Source organism: Cyprinus carpio, chromosome A6 (genome assembly GCF_018340385.1).
Source record: "Cyprinus carpio isolate SPL01 chromosome A6, ASM1834038v1, whole genome shotgun sequence".
Taxonomy (NCBI): domain Eukaryota; kingdom Metazoa; phylum Chordata; class Actinopteri; order Cypriniformes; family Cyprinidae; genus Cyprinus; species Cyprinus carpio.
The window spans coordinates 28,392,572-28,409,604 of record NC_056577.1 but is presented as its reverse complement, the minus strand read 5'-3'; the positions used below and the strand labels follow the sequence as shown (position 1 = coordinate 28,409,604).

The window sequence follows — 17,033 nt, the reverse complement described above, 5'->3', positions numbered from 1 at the left end:
TTTTATTTTAAACATTTTGCAACAGAAAAAAGATATACATTTAAACTGGCTCTGAAAGTAACTTATTTGGCATTTCAAGAACAATTTCCCATTAGGCTATACACAAAGTGCCTTTGCGTTTACACAATTTTAAAGAAGCAAATAATTTTCATCACTAAATTGCTAGACTACACATATAGACACAAATGCACAAGAATACATAAAATGACAGACACTGGTGAGTGTGCATGGATACTAACAAAACAATGCAAAACTATTTTAACTTGGAAAATATTTACCAAGTTCTATGTTCAGTTTGTGCATATATTTATCAAGAGACACTACTTGCATATCTTTTTTGTTAGAAGGCAACATTTGTTTCTTGTAGATTAATCCTTTATATACATGTATTCACTGATTTAATCTTTCTCTCACTCCCAGTCTAGCCTACATAAAACAGATGAGATACAGTTCTTGTCCTACAGCAAATGTATATGCTTTAAGTTAGGTTCTAAAAAAACTAGGGCTGTCAAATGATTAATCACGATTAATCACATCCAAAATAAAAGTTTTGTTTACATAATATATGTATGTGTACAGGGTATATTTATTATGTATATATAAATACACACACATAAAATATATATTTAAGAAAATATTTACATGTATATACATTTATATATTTATATTCTTATATTTTTATATTATATATAAATATATTTAATATATAAACATAACATATTCTTCTTAAATATATACATGCATGTGTGTGTATTTATATATACATAATAAATACACACAGTATACACACATATATTATGTAAACAAAACTTTTATTTTGGATGTGATTAATCGTGATTAATCATTTGACAGCCCTAAAAAAAACATAATAATAGTTCTAAAATATCTATTGCATGCATGTGCTCATGCAAGGCACTGCAAGTTTTGCATCATTGCCTCAGTAACCAGAATAGTCCAAGATGGATGTTTGTAATCAGATCCTTGATGAAGAGAGCGCAGAAATGTAAGAATCTCTGAGAATGAAACCAGGATCAGCTATGGTCACACAGCATCCTCTGCAGTATTGTCATCGGGTATTTTCAGTGCCTCTGCAACCTCTTTGCCAGGTTCCTGATTGGCTCTCTTGGATTCCTCTTTTGCTTCTTTATCCAGTAACCTGTAGTTGATGCCCATTCCGATGAACAGAAACAAACTGCCAATCAGAAGGGCAATTCCACAGGCCATGTATGTATACTTGTAGTCGTGGTAGATGTCATTGAACTTTCCTGTGAGTGCATACAATCATCATTTTAAAAAAAGTCAGTGATCCAAGTGGGGCAATAAATTCATTTTCATCAAAAAGTGATTCAAATCATACTTTTGGTTTCACTCACAAAACTTTTGCAAGATAATAATGCACAATGCTCTAGTCTATTCCTCATTATGCATCTTAATTTCTGGGACTGCATGGTTAATGTATTTCCAAGATTTTAGATTAAATTTTATTTAAATGCATAAGGGAAAATTAATTTTAGGTCATGTGACTGTTCATTTTTTGTAAAAAAACAAACAAACAAACAAAAGAGTAAACATTTTCCCCTTAGTTAATTTTAAATGCTTCTGTTTTGTAACATATACTCTCTGTAGTCTCTCAATTAATATGAGGTCCTAAAAGCTGCATGCTTAATAAATAAAGCACTTTTTTTTTAAACAAACTCATCATCATACTCACCTAGTAAAGGTGGCCCCAGTAAAACTGGCCCACATTCCACAATCGTCACCAGTCCTACAGCACTGGAAAAACGTTGAGATCCCACAAGATCCATGAGGGTCTCAAACAGCACAGAGCTCAGCCAGCCGTAGGCAAACCCAAAGAACATTGCGTAAATCACGAACCCTGTGTAGTCTGTGGACAGAGGGGCAAGCAGGTGGCACACACCATTAAGGAGAATGGATCCTGCAAAGAAATACTGCACTCTTGGTCTCACCCATTTCATGTTGGCGACTATTCCCATTGAAGGTCGTGCAACCATATCTACAAAAGCCAGGACAGAAAGCAGAAAAGCCGCCTTCTCTTTGGGAATGTCCTTACTCTTGGCGTAATTACTGAGGAACACAAGAGGAGTGAAGAGGCCGAAGAACATGACCACGTTACCCAGAAGGTAAAGCAAGAAGCCACGATGCCTGAAGAGTGTAAGATCGATAAAACCATTGATAATCTCTGTCACACTCTTTTTCTGTCTGGCTTCACTATTACTGTTAGCAGCTTTAACAGCAGGTTTGGGTTTTGGCCCAATGGGCCTCATCAGTGATCCAGCTACACAACAATTCAGCAGAAGTCCACCCAGGATCAAGAAGCTCCCTCTCCAGCCGAATTGTTCGTAGAACCAGGTGTTCAGGGGAGCCAGAGTAGACAAAAAGACTGGGCTACCAGCCATAGCGATACCATTAGCTATTGGGCGCCTCTTGTAGAAATATTTCCCAATCATTGTGAGAGCTGGGTTGAGATTAAATGCCAGTCCCAGACCTGGAAAACATCATAAAACACAGTTCAAAATGAAAATAGGTCCCCTGGGTGATATTAAAATGTGTCACAAGAGTGTAACATCACTAGGAGTGCTATTACTGTAAATTGCATGGGATAAGATCAACAGTGCATGTTTAAAAAATCTATTTGTTTTTAATTATACCTCCCACTACACCGATACAGAAGTACAAGCCTTCGATAGTATTGCAGAAAGAGGCACCGATGAGCCCTGCTCCTGAGAGGCAGCCTCCTAAAATCATAATAGGCCGACTTCCATACTTATTGACCAGGATACTGCTGACAGGACCTGGGAATGACATGAAAAAAAGCAGAATAAAATGTATATATTTCTGTAATCTGAATCCATAAAAAGTTTTTTTTTTCCTGTTTTTAAAAGCAATTTAAATGCTATTTCTGAAGTTACAACCTAATATATAATAGTTATTTTGATATATTACTGTATTTTTGACCAAATCCAAATATTTAAAAAAATGTGTGTTATAATAATAAACCACTTTGATGTGAAAATGTTTTATCTTAAGTTAGTGTAGCCTACTTGTTTACCAAGGAGATAACAGTGTTGTAGAAAAGCATGCTTGAGATTAAATATAACATATGTGGTGTGTGAAGAAAAATCAAGGTACAGTAATAGTAAAAAAGATCAATGGGTTAAGCAACACACAATTCCAAGTTATCAGGATGTTTAGCAAGGGACTTGATTTTATCCATTGGGAATTGATGGGTTTGAAAACAGTGAGGTTGAAAAATATGGCTAGGCCTATCACAGGAACACTGTTTCAGAGGGGGAGCATGTTATTACATTTTGATAAAAGATTACGAAGACAAACATTTATCTGAAATAACATGCACAAATGAACTGTTCACAATAACACCAGGAATGTATACTGGTAACTATAAACGGTCAATTTTGATTTTTCATGACGTAAGTTGATATTCTCTTTTCAGACCACTAGAGGGCATTGCAGATCTGTGGGGAAGAACAATAGAATTTAACATTGCATATTACTGCAAAAAAGAAGAAGCAAAAAAAAAAATTTTTGCTGTTTCACACCATCATCCAGCCAGCTGAGCAAAATATGTTACCTGTGAAATGCAGAGGCTGAAAGACCAATCTTAAAATGCTCAACTAAATCATATTCCAGTTATGTTTCAACCTATGGCAAACTTTAGCCCTAACAAACCTGATACTCCCCTACAGTAGCAAACACAATGATCCCAAAGGTATTCCAGTTACGTGCATGTTTTTAAGTATTTCATGTACTGAGACCAATCCTATCATGAATGTACGAAGGAAGCCTGCTAATCATGTGAAAACCGGGGAGTGATGGCAAGCGCCTGCACGTCTTCAGCCTCCCAGTTACAATAGGCTGCCTTGTTTGCCTCTCTAATCCACCACGCACAGCGGGGGAGCAACGTACGAAAGAACATATTAACACATTTATAAATGCGGAAATTCATAAGTGTCAAGTACAAACCTAGTTTACCCCACAACAACTACTAATACCAGTACTTTCATGAGATTTGAGCTTTCAGGTTCTAGAAGAAAAGGTGAAGTAGAAACATTTAGGGAAATAAAATCTGTGTGTGTGTGTTTTTTTTTTAAACTGTGATTTTTCTGATAAAAATGTATATTAAAAAAATGTAGGTTCGCTGTGCTTGTTTATAGGGGTGTTCAGTTTGCCCCAAAATGCTGTGATGATATCAATATAAAATAACAAATGAATAAATAATAATAAAAAAACAGACATTACCAAATAAAAGCAAAATGAGAAATATTGCTCCTGTAATATTTCACTGTAAAAAAAGAAGAAGATATTTTACATTATAGCTGAAGAATTATAATATTAATATATATGGCTGTCTTAATTTTTTACATTTTCAAACGTTAAAATCATCAAACTTTTATTTTGATGGAAAAATGCAGATAAATATGTATACTGTATATTAAAGCCTCTACAATTCAATAATCACACTAAGCCATATCACGGATTTCAATTTTATTAATTGTGCAGCCATAAATACATGTAAAACAAAAAACAAAACAAAAAAACGCTCTATACAAATGAGATTGAATACTTGCAAAAAAAGCAGATCAATATGGCAAACACTGTCGCAACCAATGGTGTGGGTCTATGCAGGGCTATCTAATTAACCAACCAATAACAAATGAGTGGAGTACTCAGGAAACCTGTATGAAACCAGTCATTATGTGACATTATATTATTACAGATATGACTGTTAAGCATTAACTATTTAAGTTGTGACAGACAGTAAACTATTAACTATTTAACATGTGACTGTAAATGTGGTAAAAGAATAAGAATTAGACTAAGCCCTTGGGTGACATCAAACAAAAACTTACTCCTGAGTCCTGACATATCAGATCAGTCCACATTCATGTAAATGTCCACATATCTGGACCTCTCTTGCTCCAGGCAATCCACCTCTGGGCTTCTTGGGTCACTGACAACAAGTTTAAATGCACTTGAGGTCTATGTAGGAAGACATCTTGGCCTAGAATGCCAAAACAACACATCCCTGGAAACGAACACCTTCTTACAGTATTTTAGATTAGATGGCATTCAGGCTTCTATGCAAACTGTGGGTGAGACTATGGCTGTATTCAGTGAAATGAGAGCAAAAGGGGAACCATAACACTCACTCAAGAAAGAAACTCATAGTCTTGATCGCAAATGGAGAAAAACTAACTTGGAAGATTTTAGAATTGCGTGGAAAAACAGTATGTCCAGCTATAGACAGGCTCTAAAAACTGCCAGGGCCGAGCATATCCACAAACTCATAGAAAATAACCAAAACAATCCAAGGTTTTTATTTAGCACAGTGGCTAGATTAACAAATAACCAGACGCCACCCAATCTAAATATTCCCTCACAGTTAAATAGTAATGACTTTATGAATTTTTTTTACTGATAAAATGCACATTACTATTCTTTAGCTTGGGTTAAACTAATTAATTTTACTTGGCTGGAACAGCAGCTACGCTAATTATATCTCTATTTGTTTCTCTGTTTTGCCACAGGATTTACATCCCGTGGTAACTAGGATTTACACAAGCTCCAGTCTGGATCCAGAACACCAGAGAAGAGATGATGCCAACCCCTCAGAGGACCTCAGATGATGCTAACCCAGAGACAACATACAGAACTACCACATTTTGCTATAAGTTTGATTTCATAATTGCTGTTAATAGTGTTAACCGTCTGTTTGTTTACGTCTTTTATTGATTTTTCTGAACATTTCTGCCATATGCAAAAAAACCAACACAAAAAACTGAAAAGAAACTAATAAAAATATCACAAAACAATATTACCATAAAACATGATTTGCAAACAAATGTATCGTAAAAAGCGCAATACAAATAAACTTGAATTGAATTGAATTGAATAAAATAGATAACATCAGAAATACAATAACAAATGTAGATTCTACAGCGTCTAATACTTCAGTTTTATCCATCGCACCCAAAGATAAACTGCAGTGCTTTACAACTATAGGACAGGAAGAGCTAAATAAACTTATCACTGCATCTAAACCAACAACATGTTTATTAGATCCTGTACCCACCAAATTACTGAAAGAGTTGTTACCTGTAGCCGAACAACCGCTTCTCAATATTATAAACTTGTCGTTATCTTTAGGTCATGTCCCAAAACCATTCAAGCTGGTGGTTATTAAGCCTCTTATTAAGAAACCACAACTAGATCCTTGTGAACTGGCAAATTACAGATCCATTTCAAATCTTCCATTTATGTCAAAAATTTTAGAAAAAGTTGTGTCTGCTAAATTGTGCTCCTTCCTGCAAAAAAATTATCTCTATGAAGAATTTCAGTCGGGTTTCAGGCCCCATCATAACACAGAAACTGCACTTGATAAAATTACAAATGACTTGCTTCTTGCGTCAGACCAAGGTTGCATCTCATTGCTAGTTTTACTTGATCTTAGTGCTGCGTTCGACACCATAGATCACGACATACTCATAGATCGATTACAAAACTATACAGATATCCAAGGTCAGGCTTTAAGATGGTTTAGATCCTACCTGTCCGATCGCTACCACTTTTGTTTATTTAAATGGGGAGTCATCTCATTTATCACCAGTAAAATATGGAGTGCCACAAGGATCTGTCCTAGGTCCTCTGCTATTTTCAATATACATTTTGCCCCTTGGTAATATCATTAGAAAATACGGGATTAGTTTCCACTGTTATGCTGATGATACTCAACTATATATCACAACAAGATCCTACCTGTCTGATCGCTACCACTTTGTTTATTTAAATGGGGAGTCATCTCATTTATCACCATTAAAATATGGATTGCCACAAGGATCTGTCCTAGGTCCTCTGCTATTTTCAATATACATTTTGCCCCTTGGTAATATCTTTAGAAAATACGGGATTAGTTTCCACTGTTATGCTGATGATACTCAACTATATATCACAACAAGACCAGATGAAACTTCTAAATTATCTAAGCTAACAAAGTGTGTTAAAAATGTAAAAGATTGGATGACCAATAATTTTCTCCTATAAAATTCAGAGATATTACTTATTGGACCAAAAAACATTACACAGAATCTCGTTGATTACAATTTGCAATTAGACGGATGTGCTGTTACTTCCTTTACAGTCAAAAAGTTATATTAGACAGCAACTTGTCTTTTGAAAATTATATTTCCCATGTTACAAAAACAGCATTCTTCCATCTTAGAAACATTGCCAAGCTACGAAACATGTCACCTGTTTCTGATGCAGAAAAGCTAGTTCATGCATTCATGACCTCTAGACTGGACTATTGCAATGCACTGCCAGGTGGTTGTCCTGCATCTTCAATAAACAAGCTACAGGCAGTCCAAAATGCAGCGGCTAGAGTCCTTACCAGGTCAAGAAAATATCATAATATTACTCCAATTTTACAGTCTCTGCACTGGCTACCTATTAAGTTCCATATCAGTTACAAAATATTATTGCTTATAAGGCCCTTAATGGTTTAGCTCCTCTGTACCTAACTAGTCTTCTACCACGCAATAATCCATCACACTCCCTAAGGTCACAAAACGCTGGACTTTTGGTAGTACCTAGGAGAGCAAAGTCCACAAATGGAGGTAGAGCTTTTTCACATTTGGCTCCCAAACTAGCCTTACTGATAACGTTCAGGGTTCAGACACACTTCCTCTGTTTAAATCTAGATTAAAAACACACCTCTTTGGCCAAGCATTCAAATAATGCATTTCATAATTTTGGACTGCAGTTATATCTGATCAAATGCGCATTATTATTATTCTTTAGCCTGGGTTAAACTAATTAATTTTACTTGGCTGGAACAGCAGCTACGCTAATTATGTCTCTATTTGTTTCTCTGTTAACTAGGATTTACACAAGCTCCAGTCTGGATCCAGAACACCTGAGAAGAGATGATGCCAACCCTTTAGAGGACCTCAGATGATGCTAACCCTGAGACAACATACAGAACTACCACATTTTGCTATAAGTTTGATTGCATAATTGCTGTTAATAGTGTTCATCGTCTGTTTGTTTAAGTCTTTTATTGATTTTTCCGAACATTTATGCACATAAACTGACAGTCATCACTGATAAGCTACTGCTAAATATTGTAGAAACTTAATTTTCTGTAAAGTTGCTTTGCAATGATTTGTATCGTAAAAACCGTTATACAAATAAACGTGAATTGAATTGAATTGAATAACATGTCAGTCATGGCCAGCATCAAAGTAGATGCTAAAACAATGCCATTCTGATTTACTTGTGAGAATTATTATGAATATGGAACATATTGCTACACAGACATCTGATGTGCATAAGTAAGCATAAAAAATTCACACAATTATGTCTTGCCTGCAAATATGTTAGTACAAACCAGCAGCACCACATAATGCGATTCTGTATAGCATTGTCGTCAGGAAAAAAATTGCTGGATATTTTCCACGCGTGGCTGGTTCTGTGATCATCTGGGTCATATGCTATGTATTGCCCCCTGCATTACAGAAGGGAATTAGCTCTGCTGGGCCAGAAGGATTATGAGTGTAGGAGTATGAGGTCAAATGTGTAATCATGTGCCTCTCACATGCCATGAGTTCTCATGGCCATAATGTCAACCCCATAATGTCAAACATCCTTATCGACTGCCTTACTCTTTTTCATGACAAATGTGAGGGCAAAAGCTCAAATTTGACAGTATTATGTGGTCATTGACATATACAGCAAAAGTCTCCACAAAAAAGGAAAAATCTTTTAAAAGAAAGAAAAAAGAAAAAAAAATCACATTGTACAACCTGAACTAACAAAAATAACATTTTATATTTTATAAAATGTATAGATTTTATATTCAAGAAATAATTGTATTTACTTATATTTGTTAGAAAAGAATGAAAATACAATTATACAACTTGAAATAATTATATATAGTCAATTAATATATAAATGATTGTTATTATTATAAAAATTAATATGAATTCAGAAATAAAAAGTGCTCATCAATAAATGTGCATTCAAGTCATTGTAATTTTTAAATGCATTTTTTTAATCTATTAATATTAAAGACACAAAAATTTACCCACACATTCATTTTGTGATTTTATCTGTTATCAGTAAATTTTTTTGGTTATTGTCTATGATATTGATATACTTGATTGATTCATTACAAAAGAGAAGCAATTAAGTATTATTTTAAACTTTTCTCCCCTAGAGCATGTGCAAGACAGAATAAAAGACTAAAGTCGAAAGATTGATCCATATTCTGAAAATTTTTGTCTTTTGAAGCTTTGCAATCCCTAGTCACTATATGCTTTTACAGAATGGCAAATAGGAGCGGTAACTTTCTTAAAAATATATATTTATTTTGTGTACCATAGAGGACAAAAAGTCACATGGGTTTGGAATGACATGAGGATATGGAAAAAGATAAAAAGGAGTTTTATTTTTGTGTGAAATATATCTTTAACTCAAATTGTAGGCTGGTTTATTTTTGCCTTTTTAAAATATTATGTGTAAGCATACAAGCAAACCATACTTCCAGTGTAGTACACTAATTGGCTTTTGAGTTGTAACCAAAAAGTAGCACCATACTGTCAGAAACATTCAAACCTTCATTTCTCATATCCATAAAGGTTTATATTTTTTTACACTTTGTGTAAATTTTGTAACTTTATTTTTTAACTTTGATGTGCTCAGTAGCGTGAGAAGGCAAACGTGCAATTTAGTCTGTCTCTGTGAGTGTGCTGACATCATTCGGTGGTGCTCCACTTCCTGAGACAAGTTTGCTATTGACGCTAGTCATCACAAGTCTGTGCGACTCCTGAGTTAGGCGTCTCATCTCCTCATCTCTCTCCAAGGAAAACATCTGACACTTGCAGAACAAAGAGCTGACTGAGAAGAAGGACTCCAGAGGGAGATAGAGTTGCCCATTCAGAGCTCAATCTCTCAGTAAAGCAGCCGGTGGCTGCTGTCTAAGCCTCGTCTAGCACGCCTTTCATTTCTTCCATTCAAATAAATAAGGGCCTTTTACTTGCACCACATCCATTGATAATCTACGTCGGGATCTTCATTACCTGTACCATGATCTCACCACTGGCTTGAATGCATGACTATGCAGCCTGATTTAAAAGTCTCATTATAATACATATAAAGAGTGCTTGAGAGTTTTAAGGGGCAGAGAAAGAGGAAAAGGCAGGAAGACACTGCTTACCCGCTCCATACATAACAGCAAGCATGATGGAAGAGATCCAGGACACTTGACTGCTGTTGGCGTTGAAGATCACTTCAATTTCCTTGAAGAACACAGTGATGGACTTTGGGAAGGCGTAGGAGAAACCGATAGAAATGAAGGCTCCAAACACTACGGCCCAACCCCAGCCACCTTCAGGAGGGGTGTATCCCACAGGACCTCCAACGACAGGTGCCATGGCTCCAGGTGGTTACAAAGCTCTCTCTGTAAAGAAACAGGGAAAATGGAGTGAAAAAAAGAAAAAGTTCAAATGTTTGGACATCAAAATCTCAACATCTCCAAGGCTCATTATATAATAATAATAATAATAAAGATGTGTGTATATTTACAAACCCGATTCTATATATATCTATATATATATATATATATATATATATATATATATATATATATATAGACATTTCTAACTGCATAGTTGAATGACGTCACCTAATTTAAGCTTTAAAGAAGAAAAACACATCTGCATTCAAAAGTTTGGGGTCGGTAAGATTTTTTAAATGTTTTTGAAATAAGTCACTTGTGCTCAATAAGGCTGCATTTATTTAATAAATACATTAAAACAGTAATAATATATTACAATTTAAAATAACTGTTTTCTATTTTAATATATTTTATAATGTAATTTATTCCTGTTGGAAAAGCTGAATTTTCAGCATCATTACTCCTGTCTTCAGTGTCACGTGATCCCTCAGAAATCATTCTAATATGCTGATTTGGTGCTCAGGAAACATTTCTTATTTTCAATGAAGAAAATAGTTGCTCTGCATAACATTTTTGTGGAAATGGTGAATATTTTTAGGATTTTTTATGAATAGAAAGTTCAAAAGAACAGCATTTATTTGGAATGGAAATCTTTTATGATCATTGTAAATGCTTTGCTACTTTTGATCAATGTAATACATTCTTATAAAAGTATAAAAGTATTATAAAAGTATTAATTTCTTTCAAATAATAATAATAATAAAAAAACGTACTGACCCCAAACTTTTGAATGGTAGTGTACATTAAACTCTGCTTTTTAAAAATCAACTATAATGAAGTTTTTGTTCAACTTCATATAGATATTAATAGTGTTTGCTCGTGCAAACTCACAGCTATGAAACTAGTGTGTTGTGAATGGTGACTGGCTGATTGTATGTTGTCCTCCATATTACACAGTAACAACCAAACAAATGAATAAACAGACATGAAATTTACTCTTATGTACGGCGTATAGTATTTGTAAGGTATTGTCAAACAGTTTCAAATGCAGCAGAATTAACTGAATTCTTACAAGCTCTGTTAACACACTTTTTCAGTGATACAATTTTGTATTAAATTGGTACAATATATATTTTGATTTAGCCATTATTGCATCACTGGGCTGTTCACTTTGAATTTGGACCATCTGATAGTTTGATCATGTTGGCAGAGCATATTGTTCCTTTCAACTGAAGTTCTGTGAGGTTTAAAAGGAAGTGAGAATGAAATAAATCACTTTACAGGTAAAAACAGGTCCTTGACACACCGTCAGGCTAGACGTTTTAGTGCATTCAAGCTTAGAATCACACATTCCACACAGAAGCGCTCCTACCTTTCTGGCACAGTCTATAAATTCTCTGCATAAAGTAGTCCAAAGTACTCTTCTATTCCTCTGTGATGGCAAGCAGCATTTTAAAGGAACCGGTCTGGGTCAAGGTAAGTCTCTAGTTATGTGAATAATTCTGAGGAAAAACACGGAGGTCGGCCTGTGAAGAAAAAACAAAACTTGGCACTTCTATAGGCCTGTGATATGGTCAGCTTTGTCAAACTGTATTCAACTGAGTTCAGTGCAGCTCTTATTATCCCCCAAAGTCTAAATTCAAAGATATTCAAGACAGGTTTCTATTGGCTCCTTCATGTCTTCCACCATGCCCACTTGTGTCCCTGCTCTCCTCCTCCTTATTCTTTGTCTAAGCCACCCATTCAGGACTCTGCTGAGGTCTCCTTTGGAGGATACAGGTTTCAATGTGGAGTCTTTGAGATAGCATTTACGTTGCTTTTTGTTTGTGTCAATGCATCCAATGTCAACAAACATCCATTATATTGTAACAAGCATTGACGTTATTACACTTCTTGCAGCATGTCCATGTTCATTTATAATTAGCTCTGATTCACGTTACTTGTCTTTCAATCAGGTCAAGGAACAAAAAACAATGACAGTCAATAAGGATGAACATTTGCGGCTGTGCATGAGATATGACGCACACAGACAGTTTCCTAGGGGTCAAATCTTTTTCTTTGAGTACAACACTTGTTTGCAATTGTTAATCTCTTTAAAATATGTGAGAAAGACTGCATAAAATGCTCAGAACAAGAGCTTTTCCTTTTTTACCATGTGGTTCAAGGGAAATAACTGCAGTGCAAAGGCTAATGTCAGAATTAGAAGCAATTTCTTTGAATCACTCACAATACTGTAAGTTATATATTAGATACAACAACCAACTGCATCAAATAAATGCGGAAATATAGATATATTTGAAATATACATGAAATATCAATCTGATACCTGTTTTGTATATATTTCTCTAATCTAAGTTTAATACTACCCATACATAAATGTCTGTCTATCTATTCATCCATCCATCCATCCATCCATCCATCCATCCATCCATCCATCCATCCATCCATCCATCCATCCATCCATCCATCCATCCATCCATCCATCCATCCATCCATCCATCTATCTATCTATCTATCTATCTATCTATCTATCTATCCATCCATCTTTCTTTCTTTCTTAAAGGGAATTCAATGTTCAATTTGAAGTGTTGCACAACCCTAAAAATAGTGTCTTCATGCATAACAATTCCAATTGAACCACCTCGGTTGTAACCAATAATCTACAGAATTAATGAATTGACATTAAGTTGCAGAGACTTCATTGTCTCTCATTCTAAATGAGCAAGTCTGGGACTGAAGAATCAAGGGGACAATGTTTTAACCCATATTTCCCAAGCGAGAATAAACTGAAGAAATCGTTACACTCCAGTTGTTTTATGTATTTTTTTTTTTTTTATGAAACTAGAAAATGTTCAGCTGCACGCATTCGCAGAGTCAAACAGTAAAACACGTTTTTCCCAATTCCCCTCTGTGACTTGAAAACGCCTAGTCACTCTTTAATTTCAAAGCGACTGTGTCCTGGACGTGACACCAAGCCAAAATATTTACTTTCTCTGCTTTGCGTAGTAAAACCTCCACAACACTGACATCAATAGATTTCTCCTTCATCCCAGGAAGCTTTGCACTCAGGCCAACCGCAGCAGGAGCAATTGTGGTTGTTTTTGTGGTGTGTGCAGCACCACACCCAAACAACACAAGATCTGATGGCCATGCATTCATGGTGGAACATGCACGACACGTTATGTGGACAATAAACACGCCACGAAAAAGACAGGAAAAAACAGATGAGGCAGTGCTCTCCTGTCGAGGTCTCTATTGTTCAACACACCTAGGTTTAATGTGAAAGGAAGTGCTGCGTGACAGTCCTAATGGGGTCATTTATGAGGTTTATAGGAAAGAAGAGGTTCAAAAGACTGCCAGTCTGAATGTCTCTTTCAATCTATTTTCTACATGTCACAGATTTCTGCTGCTGTGACTGTCAAGTATGACAATTCATAGCTAAAGGCTAAGATAAAATAGGGGAAACTTTGACCTTCACAGCTTCTAATTAGCTTTGGTGCGCACTGAGGTTAATTGTCATCACACTTGAAATACATTAGACTAAAAGAGTGACAATTTAGCAAGCAGTGAGGATTTTATATTACTCACCTGGAATAGTACCATCTCAGAACCAGAGTCTTGATCTTGCAGCCTTGGCATCTTGGTCTGGGTCTTGGTTGTAGTTCTTCTACGAAGTCTTCACAACTTCTGATATATTTCACCTCGTTTACACCTGAACAGCTGCTATAAACATCAATATGCCATTGCATTTCAATAAAGTACAAAAAAAGAAAAAAAATGCATATAATATTGATTCATACTTTACCTACACATTGTAATTGCAATGTGTACATAAAGTATCTTCTGCATCTCCTGTTACTACTTGTCATTCTAAATTTGGGATTACCTACATCACTTACTATATCAAAATACCACTGCATTTCAATAAAATGAAAAAAATAAAAGATGCATAATATTGATTTATACTATACCTACACATTGTAATTTTGTCGCAAACATGAAAATTCCAGCAGATAGGTATTAGTATTAAACTTTGAATATGTGTTACTCCATGTTAATTTAAGGTCTTAAGAAACACATCTGGTGCATGCAAATGTAGTAACCGGCAAAAAATTTTTGTTTTAGTGGAGTGCTTGACTGACACATGAGAAGGCGGTCCTTCTGTGTTGTCTGGGATGCATCAGGACAGATTATCATTTACACTACAAATGCAATGTGAGAGCATGAATTCCTGATCGTCTCTAAATGTGGTTTAACTGATTTGTTTTTTTATTTAAAGAAGTAAAATAATAAGGCAAAAACTTGTTCAGTCATATGGAACTATTTGAAATTAAGGCTGTGATAATTTACTTTAGTTCATAAATCATCAAGTCTTGGTCTGAGATGTAGAGTCTAAATGGAGTCAGAAGAAGCTGGCTGACCTTGAAAGCAATGGAGAGAATTGACAGGAGGGAACACAGTTAACAAGGACTGGCCATTTATCAAATAGCTAATCCACTGGGGGTCAATTCTGGACACATGGACATAGATCACAACTGTTCAGGACATATGCCACACGGCTAATGCGTGTCTGCTCAAGTCACCATCCAGCCCAGCTTTGTATTTCCACAGAAAGAGAAATAAAGCAGAAGGAAATGAGCCACACAGAACACTGAAGCATGCACATAAATGTTTGATTGCAGAGCCAAGATTGCTTATTGTACAACTAAATGCAATGCATTGGGATAATTGCCCATTCATCCGCAAACAGATTGCTTACATGCTGATGCAGTCTGTACATTCATACATGAGTTACATTTGCAATACTTAAACATCAATGAGCTGGGGAAATAGATATTACATTAGCAGATTCTGATGTAAGATGATGTCTTTTTTTTTGGATGGGTTTAACAGTTTGGATGGTTTAGATCACACTGTATTATTTGGAGTGGGCCAGTTACATTTCAGAAGATATGACTGCCCATTAATGTACTTTTGGAATACTCTTAAAGTGCACCAATGCTCTGGACCTGCTTGCCCATCCTGGTTCACTCTAGCAGGCAGTAATGTCACCGCTAATGGCTCTCACAGTGGAGCTGTGGCATTAGCTCTATTACACTTCATCTTATGCCTTAGAAAGTGCTCTTGTGCTTTCATAGAAATGTCCAACTACAATCTGGTTATATCATGTAAAACCTTGGAGTAACCATAAAAAAATATTATTTTGCAGAGGTTTCTTTTCTATAGCCGAAGAAGAGAGTTAATGGTGTTCTCAGCTATGTTTCCTTTAAAAATTTCCATTAAGGGAATAGTTCACACAAAAATGAAAATCTGAACAGATTTGGAGAAATTTAGCATTACCTCACTTGCTCTCCAATGGATCCTCTGCAGTGAATGGATGCTGTCAGAAGGATCCACAAGTAATCCACACACTAAGGCTCATTCATTAACATCTGGTAAAGCGAAAAGCTGTATATTTGTATTAAACAAATCCATCAAGATGTTCAAACCACTGCTTCTGGCTAAATATCTATACAAAATAAAACTTTGCATGATCCATCAGTGCATGTAAAAAAAAAAAAAAAATCTCTTTATAGTCTAATGTTTAAAAAAATTACTTGTTCTACCTCTGGAACAACTCTCCTTTATCACTGACATGACTTAGGCTGTTCAGGCTATCGGTAAATGTGTTGAATAGGTCTTTCACAATATTAGATTATTCATATCACGGTTATTGTGGCCATAAGAATTCATGATATCGATATATCGTGATATCTATAGAAACCTTGGGGGGGAAAGATATCAGTCAAATTATTTTTTACTTTGTTTATAGAGTTTTTTCCTTTTTCACCCAATGAACATAAGGATACTGATAAACGCAGGGCACAAGACTGACTTTCTCGGTTTTCTTTGAAGCTCCTATGAAATAACAAGAGAGAAAATACTGTCAAGTTCAACAGTATGATGAATAAATATTAATGGTAACACTTTACAATAAGATGTCATTTGTTAACATTAATGTATTGACTAACATGAATGAACAATACATTTATAACACGATTTATTAATCTTTGTTAATGTTAATTAAAATAGTCATTCATTGTTCATGTTAGTTCACAGTGTATTAATGTTTACAAACACAACTTGTGATTTTAATAATGCATAAGTAAATGCTGAAATTACTATGAACTAAGATTAATAAATGATTAAAGTGAAGTGAACAAACAGTGCAGATAAAAAGATTGTAGTGCAAAAAAAAAAAAAGAGAGAGAGCAGTTCTTTTATTTAACTGACTGAAGAGGTAGTAGAATGACGTCAGTTCTATGCTGAATGAGGTAGTGAGCAGACCAATGCTGCACAAAGTGACTGGTGCATGTTATCGTATGTTAGTGGGAGGGGGGAGTGGAAGGACCTGGGGATGTGTGACCTGGGGGGTGGGTGGATGGGTTCATAGTTCAGTGGTGCCTGGGGCAGAAGAGGGAAGGTGGGGCAAGCTCGGAAGCGAGTTCAGCTTCCTGACAGCCTGATGAATGAAGCTGTCCTTCAGTCTGCTGGTCCTGGC

General features: G+C 35.5%; 1 protein-coding gene across 1 annotated transcript; it reads right to left on the bottom strand.

The window, feature by feature from the left end:
- Positions 1 to 795: 795 nt before the first annotated feature.
- On the bottom strand, positions 796 to 12,201 carry slc16a1a (solute carrier family 16 member 1a). The gene is made up of 5 exons (XM_042758861.1): positions 11,865 to 12,201; positions 10,253 to 10,495; positions 2,670 to 2,813; positions 1,712 to 2,506; positions 796 to 1,265 (listed from the first exon to the last, which is right to left on the bottom strand). Exons 2-5 carry the CDS (start codon positions 10,467 to 10,469, stop codon positions 1,042 to 1,044), a joined length of 1,380 nt encoding a protein of 459 aa, XP_042614795.1. The 5' UTR covers positions 10,470 to 10,495; positions 11,865 to 12,201; the 3' UTR covers positions 796 to 1,041.
- Between the last annotated feature and the right edge of the window lie 4,832 nt (positions 12,202 to 17,033).